Here is an 18,574-nt window from a genome sequence, read left to right as displayed (position 1 = left end):
AGAAGGGGCGATTGTTGCCAGGCAACAAAACGATAAACTGGTTTCCGCAGCAACAGTAGTGAAAAACGATGTTTTCTGTGAGGTCTTCCCCGAGGCTATATAACCTGCCTTGACTTGCATCTGACATTAAATCTGGAAGGCCAGTGAAGACATAAAGTGAGAAGAATTAGCGTGTGCTGAATAAGTAGAAAACCCCAGTACATCTGAGAACTATATATTTAGTTCGTGAGACAAACACCGTAGCGCCAAGCTCAAGGCAGAGACGAGTGTCTAGTCCAACGTGCTTGTCTCTCTGACGCTGTTCAATTCGTGGCATTCGTCCTTTTGCAGGGAGTCAGCCATTGTTAGTGCATCGAATATTGTGTTGGTAAAAGGAATCGAGCAACATCCAAAATGGTAAGCCGTAGAGTACATATTTCTGTGATTATTTTTGAAGAATGGATTGCAGTTTACCATTGTGTTTGGTTGTTTGTTATTATTATATGTTAGTATTTCTGTTTTATGAGTGAAATGATCAGGTTGCGAAACGGATTGTAAGCTTTAAAATGTCAGACGCGTTTTTGTTCTCTATAAAAGGGCTTAAATATTTTTTGTGCTTGCAGTGGATGCTTCAAAGCATTAATGAATACATACTTTTTCATTTGAATAGTGCATGTTTGTAGTGATATTTCACGCAGCCTTGAAAACGAGTCAAGACTTGGGTTGGCAAAGTTTGCTTCCATGTCTTGCCACATGGAGTTCAGTATTCTCTTGCAGCATGCAAATGGCCAGTTGATGAATTGTAATGCTGTTTAAATTACAGAGTTTGATAGGAATCGAACTGGGCTTTGGAAATGGTGAGCTTTTAAAAACCGAAGTTGGAAAAATTAACGCGAGTGGTGGTTATGGTACTACCTAAATTTTATAAAGGTTTACGGTTACCATATGTTATAGATAATATTACGTCATAATTATTAATATTAGATGAAAGGTGCAGTGTTTAGGTTCATTGCTCACATGTTTAATTGGTGTTAGGTGTTTTAAGTGAAGTAGCATTTCTTTTGTTTCCAGTACTATCAATTTTGTGTTCAGAGTTGTATGTAGGTGTGCACTCAACTTCTAGGTGAACTTCACTGTAGATGAGATCCGTGTTATGATGGACAAAAAGAGGAATATCCGGAATATGTCCGTGATAGCTCATGTTGATCATGGAAAGTCTACACTGACCGACTCCCTGGTGTCCAAGGCTGGAATTATTGCCAGCGCTAAAGCAGGAGAAACCCGCTTCACAGATACGCGGAAGGATGAGCAGGAACGCTGCATCACTATCAAGTCAACGTGAGTTCTTTCCCTTATTGGTGACACTTAAACTCTTCCAGCACATACAAGTGCCATATTGCAGTCTGTTGGCATGGCTTGCTTTGCCGCAGACTTTGACAGTGGTGGCAGTGCATGTGGAAGGAGAGGAAATGCAAATACATCGACACGCTACTGCAGGACCGCTATCTTTATGTCCAGGTGTAGTAGTGAAGGTGTGGATTGCAACATGCAGTTGAGTTTTTTTGTACACTTCTGGTTAAGTGAGGCACTGATTTTGCCACTGCCCATGGTGTTAGGCAGTATATTCAGGATTGAGATTTAACCAAGCGTGTAATTTCAGACATTTCCAAAGTAACTTTGTGTCTATTTAATGTGTTACTGGCTGTTTAATTGCATTGGTCATACTATAGTTCCTGTCTATTTAATGTGTTACTGGCTGTTTAATTGCATTGGTCATACTATAGTTCCTGTGAGTGGCAGACTTGCTCTTACTGTACTGATAGTAATAAATTATTAGAATCATATACATTCCCCCCCCCCCATGCAAAATGAGAAATTTGGTAAATGTAGCTTGGGAATGGTTAATATATCACTGGGATACAAACAGTTAACGTTTGTAAACTAGTAGCGCAGTATAGAACCTCTTTATTTGACCGTCACAACACAGCAAATATAGAACTTCAAGGATATATATGCATCTAGCTTGACAAGCGATTATAATTTTAATTTCATGCATCCTGCCGTGTTACAATATATACAACCTCTTTATTTGACCGTCACAACACAGTGTTTTTGTGTTGATTTCCGTTATGTTGCTTGCTAATTCTGTTCTCAATATTAACAACAGAAGAAATATTGCTTGCAGTTGACTAACTGAAACCCACAAGTAGGATATTTTAGCAATTGTGAGTGCAGATTTTCGTTTAAAGTCTTAATTCTGTTTGCAAGAGACAGTCTGTAGTTTTTGCTTGCTTTGCCATTGAAGTATTGAAATTGATATACAGTGCTCTAAATGTATCTCACTGCTTGCAGAGCCATCTCCATGTTCTTTGAACTGGAAGACAGGGATCTGGTATTCATCACAAACCCTGACCAACGTGACAAGGGAGAAAAAGGGTTTTTGATTAATTTGATTGATTCTCCGGGGCATGTGGACTTCTCCAGCGAGGTGACAGCTGCCCTCCGTGTGACTGATGGAGCTCTTGTCGTCGTAGATTGCGTATCAGGTAGGTGATTTGGTTGTATTAGCCAGCAGTCTGTATTTAATAAATGAACCTGAAGTTTTTTTTTAACAAATTTGTGTCTATTTGGTAGCAAGATACATAGCTGGTCATTACTTGGCCTCTTTGTATCATGTGCCAGTAACTTGGGTGGGGGAGTACTTACATTCCAGCAACATCCGCAAGGATTTGCCTAGAACTCAACACTACACAATTCTTAGTACTGCAGAAGAGATTCATCAGTTTCCAGTAAAATCATTGGTGTTTGAAGTGTAATCATTGGACAAAAGTGTTGTATGTACAAGACGTGGGGGTAATTGTATGCATTGTTTTGTTACATTTGTTCTTTCTCTTTGGGTTCATGGTCCTCCAGGTTGCTTTGATTGTTCTTTGTGGCTGTTATTTATCTGTTGTCTCTATCCCTTAACATTTAGCTCTCATAAATCTTTCTGTGAATCTTCCAGTCATAATATGGGTCCACCCAGTTTTCACCTGTCTTGTGGCCTATTTTCAGAAACTTCCTTCAACCTTTGATTGGTTCTGATTCACCAAATGCCTTGCTTAGGTCTACACATGTTCCTCAGAATATTCCTGTCCCTGTCACATTCATGAATCTTAGAGGCAGTTTCTAATGCTTGTTATTTCTATGTTGCATTAAATCGGAGTATGAGTAAGAAGCTGGTCCCTTCCAGCACATACAAGTGCCATATTGCAGTCTGTTGGCATGGCTTGCTTTGCCGCAGACTTTGACAGTGGTGGCAGTGCATGTGGAAGGAGAGGAAATGCAAATACATCGACACGCTACTGCAGGACCGCTATCTTTATGTCCAGGTGTAGTAGTGAAGGTGTGGATTGCAACATGCGTGGAATTGACGTATATAATAGCTTCAAGCAGTAAACATTTCATATTTTACTTTTTGATGAGTAGAATTCCGTTTACGCCTGTAATATGCATCCCTCTACATCTCTGGTTTTCACATTGGATATTTTAAAGGTTTATCACAGAATTGATATCTGTGCAGGCTGGTTACAGGCCACATGTTTAGATGTGTTTTGGTTGTGCGTGTGGCCTGAAGTATTTGGGCTGCGGTTACAGCCGGAGTGAGGACTACACAATACAGTAACTAAGAATCTGCTGTAACCAATGCACATGCTACATTCCTTTTCCTGATTTAGTGGGCTGTATGAGATCCACTGTGCATTCTGTTGAGAATGGCCAGGTCTAAAATCAGTGACTGCAGTTATATGTGATTTCACTGTGGGGTCCTAGGTTCATTGCCAGGGTGTTAAATGGCTGTTCCTCACACAAAGTTGTGATAAGATGCTCCTAACCTGTCAGGCTTGTGTGCTCTTGGTAAGGAATTCTGGTCTTGTGGTTTGGCACTAGGCGCACCCGGAGATGATGATTGACCCTGAAGATGGAGGTGTTATGTTTTGAAATACTGGTACCTGTATACCAGGCTGCCTCGTCTGGACACACACTAATGTGGGAATGCGATTACTTATGTAATGTGTTTTGATGGTCTGCTGGACTAATTAATTGATGTGTTGTCAGGTGTGTGCGTTCAGACAGAAACTGTGTTGCGTCAGGCTATTGCTGAGCGAATCAAGCCAGTGTTGTTCATGAACAAGATGGACCGTGCTCTGCTGGAACTGCAGCTGGAGTCCGAGGAACTGTACCAGACTTTCCAGCGTATTGTTGAGAATGTTAACGTGATCATTGCCACCTACAGTGATGACTCTGGGCCCATGGGAGAAGTGCGGGTATGTATCACAGGATTGATATGGGGTCTGGTGTGGTGGCGCTCGCACCATAACAGAGGATTGTGGTAAAAATCTTCTTGGCTGTGAAAGCCAAATGTGTTGTAATTGAATAATTGTCCACAGCTCAGAGGGTCATTAGCCATGGAGGTTCTATAGAATTGTGTGGAGTAGCTGTGTAGATTGCTGTTTGCACACCAGAGTGTGGTGTTATGTTAAACTCAAATTCATAGGATTTGCCATGATCATGATAAGGGGTCTGTGTATTACATGTTTTATATTGTATATAGAAATATCTGCTGTTGAGAACAAAGCTAGGAAATCTTATTAAAACTGCGTTAGTACATCCACTTTGCATAAATTCCAGCGAGAATGGAATTTACGAGCTGAACTGTTTCACGTGCTTGTGATGGAAGCTTAAATTTTAAACTTTATTACAAATTTACTGGTTGTAGGAGATAGCAAGTGAAAGTATTATAAAGTAGTTCATGTACTTTATTTTCTGGATGAGCCTATTGAAACTAATGTCTCTACCATGGACTAAGCATGTGTCGGAATTGTTACGTTTACAGGTGGACCCCAGCAAGGGTAGCGTCGGCTTTGGCTCTGGTCTCCATGGCTGGGCTTTTACCCTCAAGCAGTTTGCTGAGATGTACGCTGAGAAGTTCAAGATTGATGTCGTGAAGCTTATGAAGAGGTGAGATTACGTGCAATATATTTTTATTTAGTGCGGTAATGTAAGCTGCAGAGGAATGGTTACCTGGTTCCCAGCGCTGGGACTCTGTCTTCCACCCCACATGTTCTGTGAAGAAAGGGATGTTGGCTGAAGATTATAATCACTGTATATTCTTTCATAAATTAATATGCTGTTACCAGAGCATGAAACTGTTCACGCATCTGCCATCAAGTGCCAGGGCTAGTCATTTGCAAACTGTGTATCAACTAGATGAGCTAAGGGTGTTTTCTGTTCAAGGCGCTGCAGTCAAAGAGACCGGCTTGTTAATTGGTTAAGTGTAGTATGTCTGTCAGTAGAGGGCATCAGAAGTGATATAACAATGTTCAGAAGATGAAATGGGCATTCACATGAAATGCTTTTGTTTGAAGCTCATTTATCCCCCAAGTATCCTGTGACACTAGGCATGGTATTGAAGTAGCTGTGTTTGTTATTTCAGGCTTTGGGGTGAGAACTTCTTCAACCCTAAGACCAAGAAGTGGTCAAAGCAGAAGGAAGATGACAATAAACGTTCATTCTGCATGTATGTGTTGGATCCGATTTACAAGGTAAGTAAGTTTGTATGACACGTTTAGTGTAATTACTCTCCCGTCATGCCATGTATAGTCTGATGGAAAGGTATCTTTGTTAATGCCGTGGGTTGCTTACAGAAGGGCGATAAATTTTTTTTTGTAGGTGTTCGACAGCATCATGAACTACAAGAAAGAGGAGGCTGCCAGTCTGCTGCAGAAGCTGAACATTGAGCTGAAACCTGAGGATAGAGACAAGGATGGAAAGGCACTTCTCAAGGTTGTGATGAGAACATGGCTGCCAGCAGGAGAGGCCTTGCTTCAGATGATAGCTATTCACTTACCGTCGCCTGTCGTGGCACAGAAGTACCGTATGGAGATGTTGTATGAAGGGCCACTTGATGATGAAGCTGCTATTGGTGTGAAGGTATGTAGAAAATTTGTGCCGTTCACACAGCTATGTTGTGGTCAGTATACACCGTTTGGCTACAGTTTCATCCATGAGCGTGATAATGTGCAGTAGTAGACAATTTTTTGATGTGAAAAATTAATGTCTGCATTTCAGTGTATCCCTTGCAAATTACATACATAGAACAACCCAGTGTGTCATAGCTCAGTCAGTATAGTGAATGACTATGGGCTCGACAACTGAGGGGTCGAAGTTCGAGTCCCATAGGGTCAAGAATTTTCTCTCGTCCATGATGTCCAAATAGGCTCTGGGGTCCACTGAACTTCCTATACAGTGGGTACCTGGGGTAAAGTGGCCGGTTCGTGAAGCTGACCACTCAAACTCCAGCTAGTGCATAGGTCAAGAAAATGCTGCTCTATATATCCAGTCCCCCATACGCCTTAATGGCGTGCTTAATTAGTTAAGCACAGGGACAACTACCTTTTACACCTCAAAGTGTCGTATGATGTTGCAGTTGGACTTTTATTGCCCCCACACACGAAGTTCTGCAGATTTAAGCCGGCTTGATTGCTGTGTTTGGAGCATAAAACAGTTTGTGTGCAGAAACAGAATAGAACTTCCATTATCGCATCAAAAAAATATAAAGATATGTGGCCTTCTGCACCGCGATTCCACCCACTTAGCTATTTGCTAAGTTGGAGTCATAAGCCAAGACACTGGGGGTCCTATTTAATATTCGTTTTAGTAACAGGATGTGTATGAAGTATATTATCTGTTTTCAGAATGAACAGTGTGTTTTGTTGTAACTGCTGTGTCAGACCAATTGACTTACTCTCTCTCTCCAGAGTACTGTATATCAGAACATTTCTAGCCATGGTTGCACAAAATGTTTCCTTCTAGTGGAACCAGCCTTATTCTGGGCATGTGCCTTGAAGGACACACAAGCACAATTCTAGTACGAGTACTGTGTGTGTGATAGCACAGAGCAGAAGCAGTTGCACAGTGTAAGGCACACCATATGAACAGGTTAAGCACAGGCTTTTAATTGCCATAAACTTGTGCTCTTGTTTTCAGAACTGTGACCCCAATGCACCACTTATGATGTACATCTCTAAAATGGTACCGACCTCAGACAAGGGACGATTCTATGCCTTTGGGCGTGTTTTCTCCGGAAAGGTGAGGACTCCATTATTGATAGTTACCTGGTTATGACTAATGTATAAGACAACTGCCAGGCAATATGTGCACTTTTTATCATCCAGAAGCACGGGTTTGTACATAGGGGCCTGCTTGTCTCCCCATGGGGTTTTCTTCTCAGCATTACCAATGTATGGAATGTTGCTGTTTTCCCATGGGAGAACATTTTGTTCTTTTGTTTCGGTTGCCATGAGTACAGAATGTGTAACCAGAATAGGGGAACATACATGATTATAATGTGTACAGTGTTTTTTGTGTAGGTGCAGTTGAAAGTGTTTGTCATTTGCCCTACTTTATGTACAGTGTGCATGGGTGTGGAGACTTGTATTCATCCTGCCTGCATGCCTCACATGAAGGTGGTGGTCAAGTCCCACAGTTTCACTAGAATCCTCTTTTAACCCTTTCACTCCTATATCTGAGATGGTTCATTTACGACTAATTTGCCCAGACTAGACAGTAATAAGTGACTGCCTCTGTGGTCTAGTGGTCAGAGTTCCTGGCTACAGCTCCAGAGGTCCTGGTTTCGATTTCCAGCACTTCCAGATTTTGTGAGAAGTAGTGGGTCTGAAACGGGGTCCGCTCAGCCTCATGAAGATAATTGAGGAGCTATTTCAAGGATATAGCGGCTCCGGTGTAGAAAACTGAGATTAACAGCTGTGGGAATCTGTTGCTCTGACCACGTGACACCCTCTGTCTGCAAAAGTTGGCACTAACTTCACCGACAAGTGGCGGTTGCTCTGTTGGTATAGTTTGCTTGCGGACTACAGACCCTGGAATTTTTTTAGGCAGTAATAATTGTAGTTACTATAGGATTCTGACGATGGTGTATAACATACTGATATATTGGGTTTCTGGACTTCATCCATCGTCCTGGTTTTTAAGATAAATAAAAACACGACGTTTCGGAAACTGGATCTGTTTCCATCCTCAGGTGAAGGAAAAGGGAAACACCTATTCTGTTGGGTCCGTTAGAAAGAGCTAGCCTCAGTGATCATGTTTTTATTTGTTATCTTAAAAACCAGGACGATGGATAAAGTCCAGAAACCCAATATATCAGTAATAATTGTTTATTATTTCCCTGCTAATATGCAGGCAGAGCACTACCAGGTGAATGTAGCTACATCTCTGATTCCATGGATACATGTGTAATATTTGCTGCTGGTTTCGTTGCTGTGAAGTAGTGCTAGAGTACTGGTTAATGTTGTGGGCTGGCAACACTTGAGTTATAAGGAGTGAATGTCATCGGTTTTATATCTGTAGCAATTGGCATGTACAAAGTTTTCATGTGTTTTTGTAGGTTGCAACAGGAATGAAGGCTCGTATCATGGGTCCAAATTATGTCCCAGGCAAGAAAGAGGACCTGTATGAAAAGGCAATCCAGCGGACTATCCTGATGATGGGGCGTTACGTTGAGGCCATAGAGGATGTCCCTAGTGGTAAGTCTTGAGTAAACTTGCTTCTGACGCTTCACATTCCCCAGTACGCCACGCTTCATCTCCGTTTTGGAGTTTGTAAGTGCCAGAACATGTATCGGGGTAAATAAATGTCCAGCTAGGAAGCGCCGCATCATGTTGAATGTTTTGTGGCGTGCCGAAAGTAATGGTTACATTTATACTCTGTAGATTTTGAGGAGTGTTTGACTTGTAGTTTAGAGAATTGAGTGTAATTTTCATCTGATTGTTTTGCTCGAGTACTTAATAGTTCTTGCTTTGCAGGTAACATCTGTGGATTGGTGGGTGTGGATCAGTTTTTGGTCAAAACTGGTACCATCACAACATTCAAGGACGCTCACAATATGCGTGTAATGAAGTTCAGCGTGTCTCCTGTCGTGCGAGTCGCTGTGGAACCCAAGAATCCTGCTGACCTTCCAAAGCTGGTGGAAGGTGTGTGATTGGTATTTTTGTGGCCCCAGTGTACTGTCTTGTGCACAGTATGGTATTTCTTTTGTGATCCCAAATTGCCACGCTTCCACTACTTTGATATGTAGAGTGGATAAGTGCCAGTTTATGACTTTGGGTAAAGGAAGCTGTCCAGCTAGGAAGCACTGAGAGACCATTTGAATGTCTTGTGGTGTGCCGAAAGTGATGGATACATTTAATGTGCATGGGCATACTCTGTACATGTGCACATGTGAGGACAGTTGTGTGCTGATAAGAGGTTTCTCTGTCTAGGTCTAAAGCGTCTGGCCAAGTCTGATCCTATGGTGCAGTGTATCATCGAGGAGTCTGGGGAACACATCATTGCCGGCGCTGGTGAATTGCACTTGGAGATCTGTCTGAAGGTGAGCACAGTTACATTTTAATGTGGAAAGTCTCAAAGAGTTTCTCTCCATGTTGTTTCCCACAACTTTGCTGGGGTAGTGTCGAATCCGTTATTATTTGATATTCTTACAGAAGTGGCCATGAATGTCACTGTTTTCTGAGGTGTGATGAGGTGTATCTTCAGGGAAAGAGAGTGTCTACACAGACACTAAACACTGAGTCTTTCAAAATGATTGTTGTGAAAACTGTTTTTCATAAACAGAAAAAGTAAATAGTTTCTACCTCACACCAAAGAAAATATAATTGGAGGGCGTTTGAGAGCAGAGTGTTGATAATATTTCGTCTCTGGAGGAAATTGCATAATGAGGAGCTTTATAATTTATCTTCATCAAATATTTGTAGGATAAAGTTGAGGATGACAAAGGTGGGGCATGTAACACGCGGGAGAATAGAAGTGCACAAAATTTTAGGCAGAAGGGTCCTCCTGGCATGTTTAAGAATAGAACAATGTCAAAAAGGAGCAAAAATATTGTGTGGGGTGTGGACTGGATTGATATAGCTCAGGAACCTGCTGTTGGGCACGTGCGAACATGGCATTGAATTTTCAGGCGCTGTAAATATACCTGAGTAGTTCAGTGATATGGCTTCTGTAGGGATTGTCCATGGGTTAGCATGAGTGAGCAGTGGAGGATGTTTCATGGTAAACTGGAATGTGTGCATTTCTCCCAATAATGCTGTGAGTGCATGTGATATTGAAACTTCGTGGAAGCCAAAGGAGGGAGCCTGGATAGGGCGTGATAGAAACTGGCTCAGGCTGGTTTTTGTTATCTGTGGTTTGAACTGAGTTGATAGATTCTGATGCTTTTGTATTAACATCGTAAAAATATTTGATACAAGTCATAAATTAAGTTTGTATGTAAGCGTTCTCATGGTTTTGTATCGGGGGAGTAGAGAGGCCTGCCCATATTTGGCTTTGTGTTTGTTTTATGCCTGTTGGTTGCTGTGTGGTCTCCTCATTCAGCTTCTGATGATGATCATTTACAGACCTGTTCTGAATTCGTATGAAGAACCGGAATTGTCCACTGAAGAAGCATATACAGACCTTAAAATTTTAGTTTTTCTTTGTAATAATTTTATAGTAAATATTTGTTTCTGAGATTTACAGTGCATATAAAAAGCTTGTGTTCAGCATCTACCATTCCTTTCACGTTACTGAAAATTATACTTGACTAACATATGTTAATACTGTTTCCCTTATTGACTGTACAGTTTTCTTTCTGAATGGTCAGTTTTTGAGTGAAAGCCATGGGAAAAATATGCAGTTCTTGTGTTGGTGTAAATTGCAGCCTTCATGTACAGTGGTCAGCTGAAGATTGAATAAGAGGAAATGCGCTTGATGCTGAAGATAGGCTAAGCGTTCCTGGTTTCATGTTTTTTTATTTTTGCCAGTAAATTGCAGGATTTCATGTTCTTATGATCTGTTATCCAGGATTTGGAAGAAGACCATGCATGCATTCCACTCAAAAAATCTGATCCAGTCGTATCATATCGTGAGACAGTATCAGAGGAGTCAGACCAGATGTGTCTCTCCAAATCTCCGAACAAACACAACCGACTTTTCATGAAGGCACAGCCGATGCCTGATGGTCTAGCTGAGGATATTGACAGTGTAAGTACAAGATGACGCTTGGGGTTCAGATTTGTGTCTTGACGGCTCTTAATGCTGTGTTATCTTTTGCTAACGGAGGGGTGAATCTTAATACTGTGTTAGCTTTTGCTAACGGAGAGGTAGAGGTGATTCCTAATCTTTTGTTAACAGGGAGAGGTGAATCCACGTGATGAGTTCAAGGCACGAGCTCGCTACTTGGGTGAGAAGTACGAGTATGATGTCACAGAAGCCCGTAAAATCTGGGCTTTTGGGCCTGATGGCACAGGTCCCAATCTGCTCCTGGACTGCACAAAGGGAGTCCAGTACTTAAATGAGATCAAGGACTCAGTCGTGGCAGGATTCCAGTGGGCCACCAAAGAGGTAACTGGTTGATGTTGTACAGTGAGTTCTGTGAAGTTTGGACTTCTGTCGGCATAGTAGTCATTCAAAAGAATTTGTTGAAGGCAAAAAGAGGTACCAGTTTCTTTATATGTAATTAAAATGTGACTGTTCAGCTTGTCAAATATAGTAGCTATTTAAAATTTTTTGGAGGGTAGTTGTGTTCCCTGGTATTTTGCATCAGCGTTTGAATTTGTTTGCTAGAAAGATCTGGAACAGATTAATTTTCTTTTGGCTTTTAAATATTTTATTCACATCTACAAACAAATTGTAAAAAATTTGTAACATGTAAGAAGTGAAGATATAAAAAAAAGATCTCCCATTTTTGTCGGAATATGTTGTCATTGCATTTCTTCACGCAAAGAATTTTAAGAATATATACAAAAAGTTACTGTATTCTTATCCTTATTGTTTATATAAGAATGTCTTCTGTTTTACATCGATTTTGTCTGGTCACTGTAGTTGAAGTAATAATTGGAAGTGATATTGCCAGCATTGTTGATAACAAAGAAAAACTGAAGGACTATTGCCATGTGTTTGAACCCATTTGATGTCCGTCATTTCATAGTGTTCAGTCCCTCCATTTAAGATTTGTTTTGCTTTCATGCTCGAGTCCACTGCCCCCCCAAACAAAGAAACCCTTGAATAATCTTTCACTTAAAAGGCTGTCATGAATTTTTGCTGGCCATTTGCAAAATTAATTTGATATACGTGAATGGACAATTGTTCATCAAGATTTGATCACAAACATTGAATGTATGGGCTTGTGCACATTGAGGAACTGCATGAAATGTAAAAGTTTTGACTAATTATTAAAACAGTAATATTTGGTTTCATTCTGAGGAGGTTGGTTATGTATTGTGCCATTGTTCACAGGGAGTACTGGCTGAGGAGAACATGCGTGCTGTTCGGTTTAACATTTATGATGTGACGTTGCACACGGACGCCATCCATAGAGGTGGTGGTCAGATTATTCCCACAACTCGACGCTGCTTGTATGCTTGCGTCCTCACAGCCCAGCCTCGACTGATGGAACCAGTATACTTGTGTGAGATTCAGGTAAGCAGGAATTAAGTTACTCATAAGAATTTCTGTCTGATACTCAAATTTTCATTGAATCAAGTTGTCCCAGGGGAATGTGACTCTTTTAGGAGTTGCTTAATACAAAAGTAAGCTGGGAGACCAGCTATTCTGGGTGAATTTTTTGTGATTTTCCTTGGTGCTTCCAGGTAAATGCTGGGATAGTATCTGGATTTAGGTCAGTCGCTTTCAACTCCTTCACAATTTGTTTATGATCCTACCATTCATTGTTATATAGTCTGGGTACATAGTGTCATAAATAACTGGCAAAGAAAGGCACCTGGGAGTCTTAAAATAATGAAGGATCGTTGGTGTAAATACTGACAGTTCGTGTTAATTTCAAGAGTTAGTTTAGATCCTGATGCCTTTGTGTTCTAGTGTCCAGAAGTTGCCGTTGGTGGTATATATGGTGTACTGAATAGACGACGAGGGCACGTATTTGAAGAAATGCAGGTGGCTGGCACACCGATGTTTGTAGTTAAAGCATACCTGCCTGTGAATGAGTCATTCGGTAAGCATGATGCAGTTACATTTATTGGAAAGTGCAGTATCTGTGTTTTATGGAATGTGTCTAAGCATACAATACACTTGATCAGTGATGGCAAGAAAGAATCTATCTTGAAAGAGTGCATATTAGAATCTCGATGAAATGGAGGTCAGTTTTCAGTTGAAATATTGTTCTGTATTCACTTCCCTATAGAAGCATTTATTTTATTCATAGGAGTTCTAGGGTTAAAAATTTGACTCTGGAATAGAGTTTCCTGCCAGAGTTAATGATTAATGATGAGCAGTTCCATGAAAACAGTCGTAACTTTGCGAAGTCTTAGTGTATAAATTAAATTCAGTGAATGTTTAAATTCTGTATAGGAAAGTAATAATGCAAAGTACAGTACTTGTCTGCAAGGAAGTGCCAGTTATCTGTCTGGTTGAGGTTCACATGTTTTTGTTGGTGTAACAAACTTGATTGTGAGTTGTGTTGCCATTGTTGGATGTATTTGCATGTTACTAAAGATGTTTAAATCCTGTTCCACCTTTAGGCTTCACAGCAGATCTCCGCAGCAATACGGGCGGACAGGCATTCCCACAGTGTGTGTTTGATCACTGGCAAGTTCTGCCTGGGGATCCATTGGATTCTAGCACCAAACCCTATGTTGTTGTACAGGTATGCAAACAACACTTCACATACTGCAATATGAAGCGTGACACATGGAGAGGAGGAAGACTTAGTGAATTACTGTTGATGTGGTATATTGCAAATTCATGATTAGTATTTCTGCATTAGTGAATATTTTTCTCTGGTCTGAGCTGAAGTTCAGAGCAAATAGTATATTAGTTTTCCATATCTACTTACTTTTGATTAGATATGTATGTAGTGTAAGAAATGTTCAACCTTTCAAAAGTTGCCCCCCAGTTTTAGTGTGCTTGTGGTTCAGATAGTAGTTAGTATTCATATTTTCTCTGCTGGAAATTGTTCCTGCACAACAGTTTGTTTGATGTGTCAGATGTTAGAAATGACATTGCAAGTCTAATAGGAACCACGGAAAGTTTAGAAGGAACCAATAATTTGCAGTGGGCATAATGTAAGGGTTTAATGCTGTAAGTTCGAAAATTGCTTGGGTGAAATATAACATGACACTAAGATTATAAAAACTTAAACAGTTCCGTCCAGTGTGACTGGTGAAGATTTTTCTTATTTCAGTTCTTCATGCACTTACTAAGAGTATGGAATCTGTTTTCTCTTCACACAGTGTATATTGTGTAGAAATATTTGTATGGAAAAAGAAAAATCTGCTTGGTTCTTGAATCAAGATGATTTGTTTACGGGAGTAACTTCATGTGTCAGTACTTCTCTTATTTGGGTTGAGCTTCTGGTGATGATTTGTTCATATTCACAGACCTGTTCTGAGTAACTGATGAACCAGAACGGCCAGCTGAGGAAGCTGCCGAGTAAATTTTTATGTGAATTTGATGTCTCTCACTTTAGTGGGGTTTCACATATGTAATGCAGTACAGAAAGCTTAAAGTAGTCTTGATTTGTTTTTATATATATCAATTCATTTGTAGTATAATTCCCTCTCGTTTTTGTAGTAAAGACACCTGAAAGATTGATGTGTTACAGTTTGTCAGACGATTAAAATTTTTAATGGATTTTTATATTTTAGTTGCACTCCGTTATTGAACAGTGATATAGGTAGTTCTGATTTATCCTGATGCATTTCTAAGACACTGCTTAACATCTAAACAATTTCAATGGTCAGGCACTTGATTTTCGGCTGAACTTCTCCGATTCTAAGTTACATATAGGAAGGGCTGTGCCATAGCTCAAGCGGTTAGTCGCTGGCTTCCCATTGCGGCGGCCCAGGTTCGATCATGGGTCTGTTCAAGTGGGATTTGTGGTGGACAAAGTGGTGCTGGGGCAGGTTTTCTCTACGAGTACTTTCCCCTGCCAATCTTCATTCCACCAATTGCTCCATAATCACCCTCATCTATCATCTGGGGCTGGTACAATAGGACAGAAGTGGCCGCTGTACAAGGGACTTAGTCCCACCCCACTAGCAATAAAAAGAATACATATAGGAACAGAATGAAGCTGAGTTTCATGTTGATTTTATGGCTCTTTTTTATCTGCTCAGCTTGGAAGATTTGAATTTGTTCTGACTAGTAATTTTTCTTTGTTCTGCAGGAAACACGCAAGAGGAAGGGGCTGAAAGAAGGTCTACCGGATCTTACTCAATACTTGGACAAATTATAAAAGATGTATGAAGTTAGGCGAGGTGTACAAAGTATTTAATTAATTACAAAAGAAACTGATCATAATAACATTTGGAGTTTATTCACATGACAGAACAGGAGAGGGGGGTGGAAACATCAATTTTGAATGTGGTTTGAGAAGACACCACAGATATTTTGATGTGTTATGCTATATAATGTAAGGTTGCTATATCGTAGCCTCCTTTATTGTTTGAAGATTTACACTACTGGTTTTATTTGAAGATTCGTTGAATATGTTTAACATCTGTAATAGGAGTTACACAGTATAAGTTTATAAATGATGTATGAAGTTAGGTGAGGTGTACAGAGTATTTAATTAATTACAAAAGAAGCATCATTATAACATTTGGAGTTTATTCGCATGACAACAGGAGTAAAAGGTGAAGGAGAAGGTGCAGAGATTAGTTTTGAATATGAGTTGAGAAGACCACAAATACATTGACGTGTGTGATACTATGTAATGTAAGGTTGCTATGTTGTACGCATTATTGTTTGAAGTTCTACACCACTGGTTTTATTTGAAAATTTGTTAAGTATGTTCTACATCTGTAAAACGGCTACAGAATAAAAGTAAAAAACACAGTTTATGGTTACTTTATTTCTCATTCCTTATCCCATGTAATTTCTGTTACCTGTGTGTAGAATGGCATTCCATTCTCTTGTTTGAAGGAGGTGTTGTCTGTGTTTAGACTTGCCACTTGTTTGTGAAAATGTGCAGTGGATTTCATGAAGTCCATTAGCCCAATTTTGAGGTGAACTGCTGTACAATCTTCTGAAAGTTGCCCAATGTCGCAGAGAAACATGTCACTTCCATTGGCAGGGTCAAAGAATAAGCCGAGCAGGCAGCAAGTAGAGCTCTGTGTTCGTTTCTTTTGTGGCTTATTGTTTGACCCTGAAATTGGAGGTGACAACTTGGAAATGGTTGACTTTCAACGGGCTACACAATTCTTTTCCAAAAATTTTGTTAGATTTCAGTGCCAAAGTAGGGAGGAAAGACATTTTCAAACCAACTGGGAATGAGAGTTTGCATGAAATTAGTAATGATAATGGAGTTAGAGTTGTAAACTTTGCCGCACAGAAAAATCTTACTGTCAAAAGTACAATGTTCCCACACCGTAACATCCATCAATTTACTTTGATATCTCCTGATGGGAAGATACACAATCAAATAGACCATATCTTGATACACAGGAGATGGCACTCGCGTGTGCTTGATGTCCGATCATTCAGGGCAGCAGATTGTGATACTGACCACTACCTGGTGGTGGCAAAGGTTAGGGAAAGACTGGCAGTGAGTAAACAAACAACACAGGGTTCATATGGAGAGGTTCAATCTCAAGAAATTAAATGAGGTACAGGGTAACGAGCAGTATCGTGTTGAAATTTCAAATAGGGTTGCGGCTTTGGAAAACTTGGACACTGAGGTGGATGTTAATAAAACTTAGGAAACTATTAGAGAGAATATAAAAATGTCTGTCAAAGAGAGAGTAGGTTATTATGAACTGAAGAAGCATAAGCCATGGTTTGATGAAGGATGCTCAAAAATATAGCAAAGAAAGCAGGCCAAATTGCAGTGGTTACAGGATCCAAGCGAGTTAAATGGGGATAATCTGAACAATATAAGATGTGAAACCAGCAGGCATTTCAGGAACAAAAAAAGGGAATATCTGAAAGACAAAATTGATGAGCTTGCAATGAACAGTAAGAACAAGAACATTAGAGACTTGTATAGAGGAATAAATGACTTTAAGGGGGGTTACCAGCCTAGCAGTAACTTGGTGAAGGATGAGAATGGTGATCTGCTTGCAGATTCCCACAACATTTTGAATAGGTGGAGGAACTACTCTCAGTTATTGAATGTACATAGGGTCAGTGATGTTAATCAGACAGAAATCGATACAGCTGAGCCCTTAATACCTGATCCTAGCCGTTTTGATGTTGAAAGTGCTATTGCAAAATTGAAACAGTATAAATCACCAGGTAGCGATCAAATTCCAGCAGAACTTATTCAAGCAAGAGGCAAAATATTACATTCTAAAATCCACAATCTAATTACTTCTACTTGGCATAAGGAAAAATTGCCTGATCAGTGGAAGGAGTCTATTATTGTGCCATTTCACAAGAAGGGTGATAAAACTGACTGTAGTAGTTATCGGGGAATATCACGGCTATCAACTTCATATAAAATTTTGTCCAATATTCTTCCTTCAAGGTTAAGTCCATATATAGATGAAATTATTGGGGATGATCAGTGTGGGTTTCAACATAACAGATTAACTACAGATCAGATCTTTTAAATTCTTCAGATATTGAAGAAAAAATTGGAGTATGATGAGACAGTACATCAGCTATTCATGGACTTCAAGAAAGCCTATGATTCAGTTAGGAGGGAAGTATTGTACAATATTCTATAGAGTGTGGGATACCATGAAACTAGTTAGGTTGATTAAAATGTGTTTAAATGAAACATATAGTAAAGTCCGTGTAGGTAAACATTTGTCTGACAAATTTCCTATCCAGAATGGTCTAAAACAAGGAGATGCTTTATCACCACTTCTTTTCAACTTTGCTTTAGAATATTCCATTAGGAAGGTTCAGGGAAACCATGTGGGACTGAAATTAAACAGGACACATCAGCTGGTGGTCTATGCTGATGATGTGAATCTTCTGGGTGATAATGTAAATACCATAAAGAAAATCACACAAACTTTAATTGACACAAGTAAAGAGGTTGGTCTAGAACTAAGCACAGAGAATACTAAGTATATGTTACTGTCTCGTCACCAAAATGCAGGGCAAAATCATGACATAAAGATAGAAACGGATATTTTGAAAATGTGGCACAGTTCAGATATTTGGGAATAACGCTAACAGATCGAAACCTGATTCAGGAGGAAATTAAGAGGCGATTGAACTCGGGTAATGCTTGCTACCATTCAGTCCAGAACCTTTTGTCTTCTCGCCTGCTGTCCAAAAACATAAAAATTAGAATATACAAAACTATAATTGTGCCTGTGGTTCTGTATGTGTGTGAAACTTGGTCTCTGACATTAAGGGAGGAACATAGACTGAAGGTGTTGAGCAGAATATTTGGACCGAAGAGAGATGAAGTGACAGGAGGTTGGAGAAAACTGCATAATGAGGAGCTTCATAACTTGTACTCTTCTCCAAGTATAATTAGAATGATCAAGTCACGGAGAATGAGGTGGGCAGGTCATGTAGCAGGAGTGTTATTGTAAATGAATAAAATTTTGATATATAAATATGAAAATATCTTTCGAATATA

At 39.9% G+C, this 18,574-nt stretch overlaps 1 protein-coding gene across 1 annotated transcript; it reads left to right on the top strand.

Moving 5' to 3' along the window:
- The first annotated feature begins 291 nt into the window (after window positions 1-291).
- LOC111873056 (translation elongation factor 2) lies at window positions 292-15,873 on the top strand. Its single transcript, XM_023867439.1, has 17 exons — window positions 292-396; window positions 1,103-1,317; window positions 2,332-2,525; window positions 4,075-4,283; window positions 4,853-4,977; window positions 5,453-5,561; window positions 5,689-5,949; window positions 7,006-7,107; window positions 8,426-8,564; window positions 8,844-9,011; window positions 9,300-9,409; window positions 10,879-11,058; window positions 11,209-11,418; window positions 12,313-12,495; window positions 12,895-13,027; window positions 13,554-13,678; window positions 15,200-15,873. Exons 1-17 carry the CDS (start codon window positions 394-396, stop codon window positions 15,266-15,268), a joined length of 2,535 nt encoding a protein of 844 aa, XP_023723207.1. The 5' UTR covers window positions 292-393; the 3' UTR covers window positions 15,269-15,873.
- Window positions 15,874-18,574: the final 2,701 nt, after the last annotated feature.

This window comes from Cryptotermes secundus, unplaced genomic scaffold (genome assembly GCF_002891405.2).
Source record: "Cryptotermes secundus unplaced genomic scaffold, Csec_1.0 scaffold1269, whole genome shotgun sequence".
NCBI lineage: Eukaryota > Metazoa > Arthropoda > Insecta > Blattodea > Kalotermitidae > Cryptotermes > Cryptotermes secundus.
This window is presented reverse-complemented; position numbering and strand designations above follow the sequence as displayed.